This window comes from Acinonyx jubatus, chromosome X (genome assembly GCF_027475565.1).
Source record: "Acinonyx jubatus isolate Ajub_Pintada_27869175 chromosome X, VMU_Ajub_asm_v1.0, whole genome shotgun sequence".
NCBI classification, from domain to species: Eukaryota; Metazoa; Chordata; class Mammalia; order Carnivora; family Felidae; genus Acinonyx; species Acinonyx jubatus.
Genome location: NC_069389.1, coordinates 61,060,910 through 61,075,982, shown reverse-complemented (window position 1 = coordinate 61,075,982; position 15,073 = coordinate 61,060,910). Strand labels below are relative to the sequence as shown.

General features: G+C 35.2%; 1 protein-coding gene across 13 annotated transcripts in view; it reads left to right on the top strand.

The window, feature by feature from the left end:
• Positions 1-15,073, top strand: part of ATRX (ATRX chromatin remodeler) — a 307,952-nt gene that overhangs the window by 208,146 nt on the left and 84,733 nt on the right. For all 13 annotated transcript variants that reach the window (XM_053202513.1, XM_053202509.1, XM_053202506.1 and 10 more), the window contains 3 exons: positions 6,002-6,132; positions 6,649-6,737; positions 6,866-7,038. In XM_053202513.1, coding sequence (XP_053058488.1) covers positions 6,002-6,132; positions 6,649-6,737; positions 6,866-7,038 — 393 coding nt within the window. The remainder of the gene's footprint in view (positions 1-6,001; positions 6,133-6,648; positions 6,738-6,865; positions 7,039-15,073) is intronic.

Below are 15,073 nucleotides of genomic sequence, written 5' to 3'. Positions count from 1 at the left end.
CATCTCTCTCATTTCTGTCAGTTCAAGCATGCTGCCTTGTTTCCATGTGTGTTTAAGTACTTTTGACCATAAGTTCCTAGTATCCCTTGGGGTTATTAACATGTGGGAATTCTTTGAGGCCCAGGATAAAGGTTGGTTAGTCCAGAAAGGATTTGCTGTTTTTTTTTTTTTTTCTTTCTGCTAGGGGTCTGGGGATATTATTAGTCTGAGATCCCTTGATATTATAATTTGTGCTTGAAGCACCCTTAACTTACTTTCTTTCTTTCTTTCTTTCTTTCTTTCTTTCTTTCTTTCTTTCTTTCTTTCTTTCTTTCTTTAAAATTTGCATCCAAATTAGTTAGCATATGGTGCAACAATGATTTCAGGAGTAGATTCCTTAAGCCCCTTACCCATTTAGCCCATCCCCCCTCCCACAACCCCTCCAGTAACCCTCTGTTTGTTCAACATATTTAAGAGTCTCTTATGTTTTGTCCCCCTCCCTGTTTTTATATTACTTTTGTTTCCCTTCCCTTACGTTCATCTGTTTTGTCTCTTAAAGTCCTCATATGAGTGAAGTCATATGATATTTGTCTTTCTCTGACTAATTTCGCTTAGCATAATACCCTCTAGTTCCATCCACGTAGTTGCAAATGGCAAGATTTCATTCTTTTTGATTGCCAAGTTATACTCCATTGTACATATATACTACAACTTCTTTATCCATTCATCTGTCGATGGACATTTGGGCTCTTTCCATACTTTGGCTATTGTTGATAGTGCTGTTATAAACATTGGGGTGCATATGTCCCTTTGAAACAGCCCACCTGTATCCCTTGGATAAATGCCTAGTAGTGCAATTTCTGGGTCGTAGGGTAGTTCTATTTTTAATTTTTTGAGGAACCTCCATACTGTTTTCCAGAGTGGCTGCACCAGCTTGCATTCCCACCAACAATGCAAAAGAGATCCTCTTTATCCACATCCTCGCCAACATCTGTTGTTGCCTGAGTTGTTAATGTTAGCCATTCTGACAGGTGTAAGGTAGTATCTCATTGTGGTTTTGATTTGTATTTCCCTGATGATGAGTGATGTTGAACATTTTTTTCATGTATCGGTTGGCCATCTGGATATCTTCTTGGGGAGAAGTGTCTATTCATGTCTTTTGCCCATTTATTCACTGGATTATTTGTTTTTTGAGTTTGAGTTGAGTTTGATAAGTTCTTTATAGATTTTGGACACTAGCCCTTTATCTGATATGTCATTTGCAAATATCTTCTCCCATTCTGTTGGTTGCCTTTTAGTTTTGCTGATTGTTTCCTTGGCTGTGCAGAAGCTTTTTATTTTGATGAGGTCCCAGTAGTTCATTTTTGGTTTTGTTTCCCTTGCCTCTGGAGATGTATTGAGTAAGAAGTTGCTGCGGCCAAGATCAAAGAGTTTTTTGTCTGCTTTCTCCTCAAGGATTTTGATGGCTTCCTGTCTTAGGCTTTTATGTCTTAGGTCCTTCATCCATTTTGTTTATTTTTGTGTATGGTGTAAGAAAGTGGTTCAGGTTAATTCTTCTGCATGTCGCTGTCCAGTTTTCCTAGCACCACTTGCTGAAGAGATGGTCATTATTCCATTGGCTATCCTGCTTTGTCAAAGATTAGTTGGCCGTACATTTGTAGGTCCATTTCTGGGTTCTCTGTTCTGTTCCATTGATCTGAGTGTCTGTTTTTGTGAAGCACCCTTAACTTGAAAGTTAGTAGGAATTTGGGCTAATGATGGGCTATTTGATGATATGAGCTGGTAACTCTATAGTATTTAAAATGTTGCTCCTTTCTTTCTTCTACTTTCTACGAAATAAAATATGCATACCCCAAAGAATGTTAACCAGTTTTAGTGGACTTTGCATGGTAGTTCAAGGGTGGTAGTTTTTTTGTGAGATTTCTATACTGTGTGGCTAATTAGAATGTGGTATGACTATAACATTTAAATTTAGACTTGAACAGGTGTAACAGCCATTTCCTTAAAGTCAGCGTTTTAAGGCCTGTGTTGAAGTATTGAGGCAGTGGAATAACTAATATCCACGAGATACTCTTTTTTCACTTATTGTTCATTATATGTAGAATTCTTCTGGGCACCTCTTGGTAGTTTGTTATTGCTTGGGTTTCAGGCTTTCATAAAGCTTTGTTATGTTATAAATGGCCTTGATTCTTAACGGTTGACTGAAGGAACATTGGAGGTGAGAAAATCAGATTTCTGAGAATGGTACAAAGGAATTATTTTATTAGTAAGGATTTTGTGATAAAGCAATGTAGAAATCCTAAAAGGTGTTTCTAAATTCTTAGTGGCCAAACTACTCCCAACCCTTTTTAATCATTTATGTGGAAAATGATTTGAAATGATTTTCAGGACTTGGGGAAACTGTATAAAATTTATTTATATAGTCCCTGGTATTTTATTATGATCATCTCCAGTTCCCTGTTTATTATAGCTAATTGATCATCAGAATACTCCATTGAGACTGGGTTTTAATAGTATAATTGTAATTTGTAAAGAATCAAAAGGAGAATTGTAATTTGTAAAGAATCAAAAGCTTTTAGTCTTGTATTTTTGGAAAGTTTACTTCAGCTCTACTGTCTTCATCCTTGAATAACCTTGAAGGACACTTAAGGTAATGGGGTAGGCTGAATGATGGCCACCTGGAGAGGTCAGATCTTACCTAGTTTCTGGAACCTGTGTTACCTTATAAGAAAAGGGATTTTTGCAGAGGTGATTAAACTAAGGATCTTGAGATGAGGAGATTGTCCTGGAGTATCCAAATGGGCCCTAATTCCAATTGCAGGTGTCTTTTGGGAGAGATGCTCAGGGAGATTTGATCTACACAGAAGAGGCAACATAGTGACCATAGAGGCAAAGATTGATGTGGCTACAAGTCAGGGAATTGCCTTGAGGAGGCAAGGAACAAATCCTCACCTGGAGCTCCCAGAGTGAATGTGTGTGGCTCTGTGGACTCTGATTTTGACTCAGGACAGATTTTGGACTTATGATTTCCCAAGCTGTGAGGGAATATATTTCTGTCGTGTTAAAATTTTGGGTTTGTAGTGATTTACTACGGCAGCCCTAGGATACTAATTGAAGCAGTGAGTTTTCCCCAACCATTCTTCTTTTGACTTGTACCCTAATTTGCAGTGCAACCATTGAGAAACTTCTTAGAAAGTTTAGATTTCTGTGCCTCATCACAGATTTAGGAAATCAGAATTTATAGGAATAGAATTTAAGGATCTGTACAACAAATTGCCCAAGTAATTCTTATGTGCACCGGGTTTGATAAACATTTCACTAGGATGCTGTATTGTTTTCCTCTTGCTGCTGCAGAAAACTACCATCAAGTTGATGGCTTAGAACACAACTCATGGTTCTGGAGGTTGGAGGTCCAAGGTTAGTGTCATTGGACTAAAGTCAGCAGGGCTGGTTCCTTCTGGATGTTCTAGGGAGGGAAAATGTTTCCTTGTCTTTTTTAGCTTCTGGTGGCTGCCTGTATTCTCCATATTGAAAGTGTATCACTCCAATCTGTGCTTATGTTATCACATCACCTCCGACTCTCACTTTTGGATGCCTCTTATAGGAACTATTGTGGTTGTATTGAACGCTCCTGGATCAACTAGGATGGTCTTCTTTACTTTAGGGCCCCGTATCTTGATTGAATCTGCAAAGTTCCTTTTTCGTAAGGAATAACTCATGGGTGCCTAGGTTTGCAATGTAGATATATTTGGGAGACCATTATTAGTTTACCTCAGACCCCATGATAACATCTCATGTAAAAACCATGGATGTAAATGAGGTTGAATAACAGATTGCCCTGCTTAATTCATTATGTATTCACCTAACCTTTTTTGGCAAGTTTTCCAAATAAAGTCATTTGGAAGTCAAAAAAAATTTTTTAAAGATAGAATGATTCAATAACGATAGTACTTTTTTTGAGTAGACAACATTTTTTGTGGATGTTTATTTGGCTACCTTATTAGCATATGTTTTTTATGTGGTTTGCATTCCCCACAAAGAATATCAATGCTAATATAAGTCAGTAGTGTAGATAGAAGAAACTTTTTTTCCCTTTTTCGGTAGAAGTTTTTTCCCTTTAAAAATTTTCTCCCTTTTGGGGGACCTGGGTGGCTCAGTTGGTTAAGGGTCCGACTTCAGCTCAGGTCATGATCTCTCAGTTCAGAGTTCGAGCCCCACGTTGGGCTCTGTGCTGACAGCTCAGGGCCTGGAGCTTGTTTCAGATTCTGTGTCTCCCCCTCTCTCTGCCCCTCCCTTGCTTGCTCTCTCTCTCTCTCTCTCCCTCTTTCTCTCTTAAAAAGAAATAAACATTAAAAACATTAATTTCTCCCTTTTTCTTAGGCCTAAAAAAGTCGTATAAAATTTCTCTATAATAGACGATATTTATGTTATTTGCAAGAGTAATTTTTCCCCCACAAAACAAAAATAGGCTTTTAAGTCTTTGTTGGAGAATAAAATGATATAGTTTCGATTACCTTTTTTTTTAATCCTTCTTTCCTTTACATTAATTTAAAGACTCATAAGGCATTCAGTGATAGAACAGCTGGGTAGAAGATCAACAAGAAAATACAAGACTTGGAAAGCACTATAAACCAACTAGACTTTAACAGATATCTGTAGAACACTCCATCTAGCTGCAGCAGAGTACACAGTCCTCTCAAGTACACATGGAACATTCTCCAAGATAGACCATATTTTAGACTTTAAAATAGTTTCAATTAATATAAAAGGATGAAATCACACAATATTTTTTTTAACCGCGTGGCAATGAAATTAGAAAACATTAACAAAAGGAAAGTTAGAACATTCACAATTGTATCTAAATAACACAGCCCCGAATAGCCAATAAACCAAAGAAAAAAATCACAAGGGAAATTAAAAAATATTTAGAAACAGATGAAAACAAAAACACAAGGTTCTTGAATATGGGATGCAAGTAAAGCATGCTTAAAGAGGGATAATTACAACTATAAATGCCTATAATTTAAAAAGAAGAAAGATCTCAAATTTATAATCTAACCTTTTACCTTAAGAAACTAAGAGCAAACTAAACCCAAAGCAAGTAAAAAGAAGGAAAGAATACAGACTAGAGCATAAATAAATATAAAGGAGGAAAAAAAATAGAGATCATTGAAACCGAAATTTGGTTCTTTGAAAAGATCAACATAGTATCTTTTTAGCTGTACTTAAAAAGTAATAAATAGAGGAGACACACTAAAGTCAAATGTGAAAGAGTATCACTTACATTATGGAAATGAAAAAATTATAAGGGAATGCTGTGAAAGTTGTATATCAAGAAATTAGATAACTTCATTTTCATAGAGTGATTTCTATCATACTTAGTAGAAATACCTCTTATAAGACAGAATAATCAGTACCAGATTTAGTGTTTCATACGATTAAATTTTCTCTTGCCATGAGTGGAGGCAAGATTTACTAATTACTGGTGAATTTGCATCTTTTGAAACTGGACAGAAAAATATGTTATTGTTTAAATGCTTTTTGTCTTTTAATCGGCTTTGTTTTGCATCTTACTGCCTTGTTAATTTTGTCATATTAGTGAAATGTGCATTCATTTCATTTTTATTTCACTTTCATAGAAAAATGTGATTTTGTTGAAATTACTCTGGGCAGAAGAAATTTAATGTTTTTAATATGAAAAACATAATTTTTAGGAGTACATTTCTTTGTTTAAGAATATTTGGAAAGAATTGTCAAAAGATTGGATACAGAAAGGCTTTGTCTAAAACAAGAGTTTTTTTAAGTTTTTATTTAAATTCAGGTTTTTTAATATGTAGTGTAAATTTTGTTTCGGGTGTACAATGTAATGATTCAATACTTCCATACATCACCCTGTGCTCATCATGACAAGTACCCTTCTTAATCCCCATCATCTCTTTAACCCATCTCTGCCCTCTGCCCACCTCTCCCAACATAGAGAATTCTTATGTCTCAACATTAACTGCTTTTTTTTATTGATCAGGTGTAGGTAATAGCAGTGAAGGTGGAAGAGGAAAGGCAGGTGCAAAACTTTTCCAGGATTTTCAGATGTTAAGTAGAATCTGGACTCATCCTTGGTGTTTGCAGCTGGACTACATTAGCAAAGAAAATAAGGTAAATCAGGTAACCTTAAAGGTATCTGTTGGAAGCATAATAACTTTAGGAAAAATGTTGAACTATATAAACTTACTGTATGTTTGAATTTTCTTTTGCTTTGTGGTACAGTAATTCAACTTTATTTCTAGTTAATTTCTGTATGTTAGAATGCATTATGATTATGGAAGGAGTATTAAATGTTATTCTTAACATCTTGCATAACCATGGTAAAATGACCAAAATTAAGAAATTAACATTGAGTCTATACTATTAACTAAACAACAGACTTTAATTGGATTTCATCAGTTTTGTATTTATGTCCTTTTTCTTTTCCATGATTCAATCCAAGACCTCACATTGCATTTAGTAAGCATATCTATCCTGTCTCCTTTATTTTTTCTAATCTATGATAGTTCCTTAGCTCTTTCTTGTCCCATGAAAATTAATTTATCCTTAGATAAAATAAATATCATTATAATTTTCAATAGAAGTTGAAATAAACTATTAAAATATTCATCATTTTTTTTTCTCTAGGGATACTTTGATGAAGACAGTATGGATGAATTTATAGCTTCAGATTCAGATGAAACTTCCATGAGTTTAAGTTCCGATGATTATACAAAGTAAATTGAATACTTCTTGTGTCCTGTGTTAACACATTTAAAATCCCTAATTGCTGATTGTCCTCTCATAATTGGCATTTGTGTCTTTACTATGCTTTCCTAACAGTTTAAATTTATTCCTTTTTTAGAAAGAAGAAAACAAAGGGTAAAAAAGGAAAAAAAGATAGTAGCTCAAGTGGAAGTGGCAGTGACAATGATGTTGAAGTGATTAAAGTCTGGAATTCAAGATCTCGAGGAGGTGGTGATGGAAATGTGGATGAAACGGGAAGCAATCCCTCAGTTTCGTTAAAGCTGGAAGAAAGTGAGTCTAATGAATGTTGCCTTTATCATGGAACATTGATTTAGAAAATATCATGGCCATGGTTTTCTCAGTTATTAATTATCCTTACTCTTTTGCTCAAAGGAATATCTTTCCTCAACTTGTAAGCATCTAGAATAATCAGGTCACATAATAACAAGTATCTGGTTAATGTTTAATTATAAGCAAGTCATTGTGCTCTCTCTGGTATTTAAGAGGAAAGGAAGAAAGAAAAACTAGTGTTTATGTATGTGTATATAAACTGATTGCTGTATTGTTTTCACTCCATGCATTAGCTAACTTAATTCTTGAGTAGACTTGCAATGCTGTTGATAATTTTTATTTTTATAAATGATTGGTACAAGTGAGACTCACACCTAGACACATCTAATTTCAGAACCACCATGGTATTTTCACTTAACTACATATAAATGACTAGAAACATTGCTTATAATCAAGTATGGTTGTAATTAACTCTGTACAGTGAAAGTAGTGTTAATAGTTTAGGCTTTTTCCTTTGTAATTCTTCATAATCTATAGTTGTATACTTTAAATTTTCCCTGTGTCATGTACAGCTTATCACCTCTTTTGCTTTCTCTTTCTCTTTTTCTCTTGTGCATGAGTGTACATACAACTGAATGTCTTTTGAAGTTTATTTATTAAATGTTTATTTATTTTTTGGGGGGGAAGACAGCATGAATGGGGGAGGGGCAGAGAGAGAGGGAGACAGGATCCAAATCAGACTCCAGGATCTGGGCTGTCAGCACAGAGCCTGACGGGGGCTCAAACTCCTGATCTGTGAGATCATGACCTGAGCCGCAGTTGGACGCTTAACCAACTGAGCCACCCAGGTGTCCCACAGCTGAACATCTTTGAATTTTCTACTGGCTAAAGTTGCTTTGACCTATATCTTGATTTGAAGGGTTAGTGTTAAGGCCCCATATATCCTAGTGTTGCCTGACTGGGTGTCTAGGAATTCCAAAGCTGGGACTAAAAATCTGAATATTTGAAATAGCAAATATCTAAAGACAGAACAGTGTAAATAGCTCTAAATAGTTGTCACTTGAGAATCATGTAGCAAAGCAGTTTACTGTAAAGGGAAGAGAGATAGGTGCCACCTAGGTAAATGACCTTGAGTTCAAACAAGCATGGCTGGGTTTTGGGCTGCAGCTGAACTAATTTGGTGATTCCTTAATAAACATTTCACTCTTCAAGGAATAGGGGGAAGAAAAAGTATTTGAGGAAATAATAGCTGAAGACTTCCTTAATGTTGGGAAGTAAACAGAAATCCAGATCCAGGAGGCACAGAGAACTCCCTTCAAAACCAGTAAAAGCAGGCCAACACCAAGATATATTCTAACTAAATTTGCAAAATATAGTGATAAAAACATCTTAAAAACAGCAAGACAAAAGAAGTCTTTAACTTACAAGGGAAAATCCATAAGGCTAGCCGGAGATTTCTAAACAAACTTGGCAGGCCAAAAGAGAGGGGCATGATATATTCAGAGTGTTGAGTTGGAGAAATCTGCAGCCATGAATATTGTATCCAGTAAGGCTGTCATTCAGAATAGGAGAGAAATAGTTCCCCAGACAAACAAAAACTAAAGGAGTTCATGACCATTAAACTAGCCCTGCAAGAAATGTGAAGGGGACACTTTGGGAAAGAAAGACCAAAATTGACAAAGAATAGAAAGGAACAGAGAAAATCTTCAGAAACATTGGCAAAACAAGTAATAAAATGGTACTAAATTCATATTTGTCAGTAATTACTCTGAATGTAAATGGACTAAGTGTTCCAATCAAAAGACTTAGGGTGTCAGAATGGATAAAAAACCAAGACCCATCTACATGCTGCCTACAAGAGACTATTTTAGACCTAAAGACACCTGCAGATTGAAAGTGAGGATGGAGAAACATTTATCTTGCAAGTGGACATCAAAGGAAAGCCAGAGTAGCCATGCTTATTTCAGACAAGCTAGGTTTTAACCAAAAACTGTAACAAGAGATGAAAGGGCATTATATCATAATAAAGGGGTCTGTCCAATAAGAAGATTTAACAATTATAAATATTTATGCCCCCAACTTGGAACACTCAAATATATAAACAGTTAACGGGACACCTGGGTGGTTCAGTTGGTTGAGCATCTGACTCTTGATTTTGGCTCAGGTCCTGATGGGTTGTGGGATCAAGCCATACATTGGACTCTGTGCTGAGCATGGAGCCTGCTTAAGATTCTCTCTCTTTCCCTCTGACCCTCTCACCCCCTCGCACTCTGTCTCTGTAAAATTAAAATAATAATATAAAACAGTAACAAATACAAAGGAATTAATTGATAATAATATAGTAAGAGTAGCGGACTTTAATACCCCACTTACATTTATGGACAGATCATCTAAACAAAATTAACAAGGAAACAATGACTTTGAAGGACACACTGGACCAGATGGACTTATCAGATATATTGAGAACACTGAATCTTAAAGCAGCAGTATACACATTCTTCTTAAGTACACCTGGAACATTCTCCAGAATAAATCACATGCTAGGTTACAAATGATGCCTTAACATTAAGGTGCAAAAAGATAGAGATTATATGATACATATTTTATGACTACAATGCTATGAAACTAGAAGACATCCACAAGAAGAAATTTGGAAAGACCACAAATACATGAAGGCTAAAGAACATCTAACTAAAGAATGAATGGGTCAACCAGGAAAGTAAAGAATAAATAAAAAAATACATGGAAACAAATGAAATGGGAACACAGTGGTCCAAAGCCTTTGTGATACAGTAAAAGCAGTCAGAAGAAGAAGGTATATGGCAATGTAGGCCTACCTCAAGAAGCAAGAAATATCTCAAATACACAACTTAACCTTAAACCTAAAGGAGCTAAAAAAAAAAAAAAAAAAAGAATAACGAATGAAGGCTGAGCCAGCAGAAGAAGTATAATAATAAAGATTAGAGCTGAAATAAATGATACACATGACAAAACAAAAACACCCCACTAAATAGATCAATGAAAGAAGGGGCTGGCTTGTTGAAAAAAATTAATAAAATTGGTAAACCCCTAGCCAGACTTATCAAAAAGAAAAGAGAAAGGACCCAAATAAATAGAATCACAAATGAGAGAAGAGAGATCATAACACCACAGAAATACAATTATAAGATTATATTATGAAAAACTATATGCCAATAAATTGGGCAATCTGGAAGAAATGGATAAATTCCTAAAAACATGTAAACTACCAAAACTGAAACAGGAGGAAATAGGAAACTGGAACTGATTGATAACCTCCAAGGAAATTGAATCAGTAATCAAAATTTTTCCAGCAAACAGAAGTCCAGGGCCAGATGGCTTCCTGGGGTGCAAGGGTGGTTCAGCATTCACAAATCAATCCACATTAATAAAAGAAAGGATAAAGAACCATATGGTCATTTCAGTAGATGCAGAAAATGCATTTGACACAGTGCAGCATCCATTCATGATGAAAACCTTCAATAAAGTAGATTTAAAGGGAACATCCCTCTACAGAATAAAGGCCATATATGAAAAAACCACAGCTAATATCATCACTAGTGGGGAAAAACTGAGAGTTTTTCCTCTGTGGTCAGGATCAAGACAGGAATGTCCATTCTCACCATTGTTATTTAGCATATTACTGGAAGTCCTACCCACAGCAAATAGACAACAAAAAGAAAGAAAATGCATCCAAATCGGCAAGGAAGGAGTCAAAATTTTACTATTTCCAGATGCCATGATACTCTATATAGAAAACCTGAAAGAGTCTGCAAAATTTCTGTAACTTTTAAATTCAGTAAAGTGGCAGGATATAAAATCAATGTACAGAAGTCTGTTGCATTTCTATACACCAATAATGAAGAAGAAGAAACAAAAATTAAGGACTCAGACTCATTTACAATTTTACCAAATGCAAGAAGATTCCTGGGAACAAAGTCAACCAAGAAGGTGAAAGACTTATACTCTGGAAAGTATGAAATCCAGATGAAAGACATTGAAGAGGACACAGGGAAATGGAAAGACATTTCACGCTCATGAATTGGAAGAACAAATATTGTCAAAACGTTTATGGTACCTAAAGCAATCTACACATTTCATGTCATCCCTATCAAAATACCAAAAGCATTTTTTCACAGAGCTAGAACAAAGAATCTTAAAATTTGTATGGAACCACTAAAGATCCCAAATAGCCAAAGAATCCTTGATAAAGAAAGGAAAGCTGGAGGCATCACAATTCCTCATTTGAAGTTATATTACAAAGCTGTATTAGTCAAAATATTATGGTGTTGGTGCAAAAAGACACATAGATAAATGTGTTCAGAATAGAAAACCCAGGAAGGAATCCATAACTACATGGTCAGTTAATTCTTGACAAAGCAGGAAAGAATATCTAACGGGAAGAACATTGTCTCTTCAACAAACAGTGTTGGGAAAACTGGATAGCAAAATGCAAAAGAATGAAGCGGGACCACTTTATTACTCCATACAGAAACATAAATTCAAAATGGATCAAAGACATAACTGTGAGACCTGAAATCATAAAAATTCTAGAAGAGAACACAGGCAGTAAGTCTTCTGGCATTGGCTGTAGCAAGTTCTTTCTAGGTATGTTTCCTGAGGCAAAGGAAACAAAAGTAAAAATAAACTATTGAGACTTCATCAAAATAAAAATCTGCACAGCAAAGGATATCATCAAGACTAAAAGACAGCCTTTGGAATGGGAGAAGATATTTGCAAGTGACATATCTGATCAAGGGTTAGTATCCAAAATGTATAAAGAACTTCTAAAACTCAATACCCCCAAAATGAATAATCCAATTAAAAAATGGGCAGCCGACATGAACAGACATTTTTCCAAAGAACATATACAGATGGTCAGTGGACACCTGAGAAGATGCTCATCATCACTTACCATCAGGGAAATGCAAATCATAACTACAATGAGATATCACCTTATAACTGTCAGAATGGCTAAAATCAGCATCACATGAAACAACAGGTGCTGCTGAGGATGTGGAGAAAATGGAATACTTGTACGCTATTGGTGAGAAGGCAAACTGGTGCAGCCACTCTGGAAAACAGTATGGATGTTCCTCAGAATGTGAAAAATGGAACTACTCTATGATCTAACAATTGCATTACTGGGTATTTAACCAAAAAATACAAAAAAAGTAGTTCACAGGGGGTACATACACCCTATGTGTATGGAAGCATTATGTAAAATAGCCAAATTATGGAAGCAGCCCAAGTGTCCATTAACAGATAAATGGATAAATAAGAGGTGGTGTGTGTTTATGTGTGTGTATATGTATACACAATGGAATATTACTCATCCATAAAAAAGTGTGAAATCTAGCCTTTTGAAATGACATGGATATAACTAGAGTGTATTATGCAAAGCGAAATAAGTCATTCTGAGAATGATGGTTACCGTAGGGAGGTGAGTGGGGGGAATAGGTTAAATAGATGATGGGGATTAAAGAGGGCACTTATTATGAGCAGTGGGTGTTTTATCAAAGTGATGAAACCCTATATTGTACACCTGAAATGGATATTACACTGTATGTTAACCAACTGGAGTTAAAATAAAACCTTAAAAAAATATAAAGCATTTCTGTCTTCAGTACCTCTTTGGAATAGATTTTAGCCTACCCAGACCCTTGTTTACTTCTCTTATAAATCAGAGGAATAGTAAAATTAAATTACAAATTTTCCTCTTTATTCTTCTCTGCTGTTGTCCCATGAAGGCAGTTTATTGTCACTGTTCATCTTCCAGTTAGATTTAAAGAATACTTTTCTAAGAATAGTAAAGGAATAGTTGTAATTGAATTTATTAAGAAGCTCTTTTTCATTTAAATTTCTCCTCAGTTGTCTCATAATTGTAAATAAATAGCTTAAAATTTATGTGGTCCTAGGAACGATTTTCTTAAAATACTCTTGTTGAAATTTTTTTGTAACTTATGGTTAGGAGAAGAGGGAGAGTAGACTAATTGGTATGGGTATGCTCATCCTGTGCTATAAATGGGTTAAATAAAAGTATGCTGAGGTACTGATCCCTTTATCACTTACAAGTACAAGTGGGTACTGAGGTAGCTGGGTCACCTCTAGAAATGAGCAACTTCTTCCATTTTCTCTGGGTTGCTATGTAAATAGTATTGTTTTCCATATATGTCATCATGTAAAAATGGTTGGAAGGAATTGGGGCAGAGAGTAGGTGGCTGACTATATGTCATGAACTTAAAAGCAGATAGGGAAGGTTGTGAGTTCCAAATGACAAATTTTGACTGCTTGTCTAAGGTCTTTACATTTTAGGTGTGTACAGTCAAATAGAAGTCATTCATATGTAGATGTATCTTATATTTTCTTCAGCTGTGTACATGTATAGTTTATTAGAAATATTTTCCAGAACAAATTGATGATAAAAATCTATTTTGGGGGGTACCTGGGTGTCTCAGTTGGTTAAGCATCCAACTCTTGGTTTAGGGTCAGGTCATGATCTCACAGTTCATGAGTTCAAGCCCAGCATCAGACTCTGTGCTGACAGGGCAGAGTCTGCTTGGGATTCTCTCCCTCCCTCTCTTTCTGCCCTTTCCCCATTCATGCTTTTCCTCTATCTCATATTTTTGTAATTTAGATCTAGATTACTCCAGATAAGGCTGAGTAGATCATAGTGTGTAGACACATATAATAGGTACTGTGTAGCTTTTTACAAAAATAATTACTTTCTTGGCAACTCAGTGGCTCAGTTGGTTAAGCCTCCTACTGTTCATCTCGGTTCAGGTCATGATCGCAGGGTTCGTGAGTTCAAGCCCCCTGTCGGGCTCTGGGCTTACAGCGCGGAGCGTGCTTGGAGTTCCCTCTCCCTCTTTCTCTGTGCCTACCTTACTTAGGCAGTCTCCCTCTCTCTCTCTCTCTCTCTCAAAATAAATAAATCAACTTAAAAAAATTAAAAGTTATATATAATTACTTTCTCATAGGAAATGTAAGAAAACTTAAATAGGAAGGATTAAAGGGCTAAAATGTTGCATTTAGAATTTGAAATGAATATTAATTAAGTAGATGGTTATAATTGAGCTATGATTTTCACTGCATATTTCATTTTTACTTTCAATGAGTTGCTGTTTCTTTTTACAGTAGCTTTCTGAATGTTTTCAGAAGCAATATCTTGAATACGTCTTTTAAGTTAACCTTATGGCATCCCTATTTCTATTTTTCAGTATTTTATTAGAAGGACAGTCTTTTTATGAGGAAATGACTATGTAAACTACAAAGTATTCAATTCATTATTATTTCACTATTTTTAGAGTAAGCTTCATTGGTGAGCATTTACACTTTAAAATGTCTGTAATTTATTATATGGGTATAAACTTCTGTGACAGAATCCTTGTACGTGATATAGGAGCATAAAATTAGTACTAATAAACCACATTTATTCATTTGACAAATATTTATTTGAGTGCTTACTATGTGCCAAGCACTGCTGTAGAAGCTTGGGTTATATCAGTGAACAAAATGCACTCATGGAGTTTAACATTCTACTACTAGTACTATATAGATACATAATACTTTAAAGATATGCTTTTCCTTATAAAACTGCTGTGTATCTTGCTGCAAATGTAGTTACATATATATTTAGAAAAATGTGCTTCAAGAAATTACGGGTAATGTTGTTGCTGTTCGTTTGTATTCCTTTTGTGCCTTACCTTGTAAACATTTTGTGATATCCAGAGTGGATATTAAGGAGTGGCTTTGATTAATTAATTTACTTTTTCTTGTCATGTATATAAGGACAAGGTTATAACAGAAGTAATAGTTAATCCATGTGGATGATGAAATAAGAATATTCAACATAAAATACCTGTTTGTAAGTTTTAATTAGATATTCAGGATATTCATTAACTGGAGTAGCCCTTGTATTTCTAAACCAGTTTTTAGTTTTTAGACATTACTATAAACTATTGTGATTATATCCAATAGGATCAAAATTCAAATGGAATCTTTTGTATTTGCACAG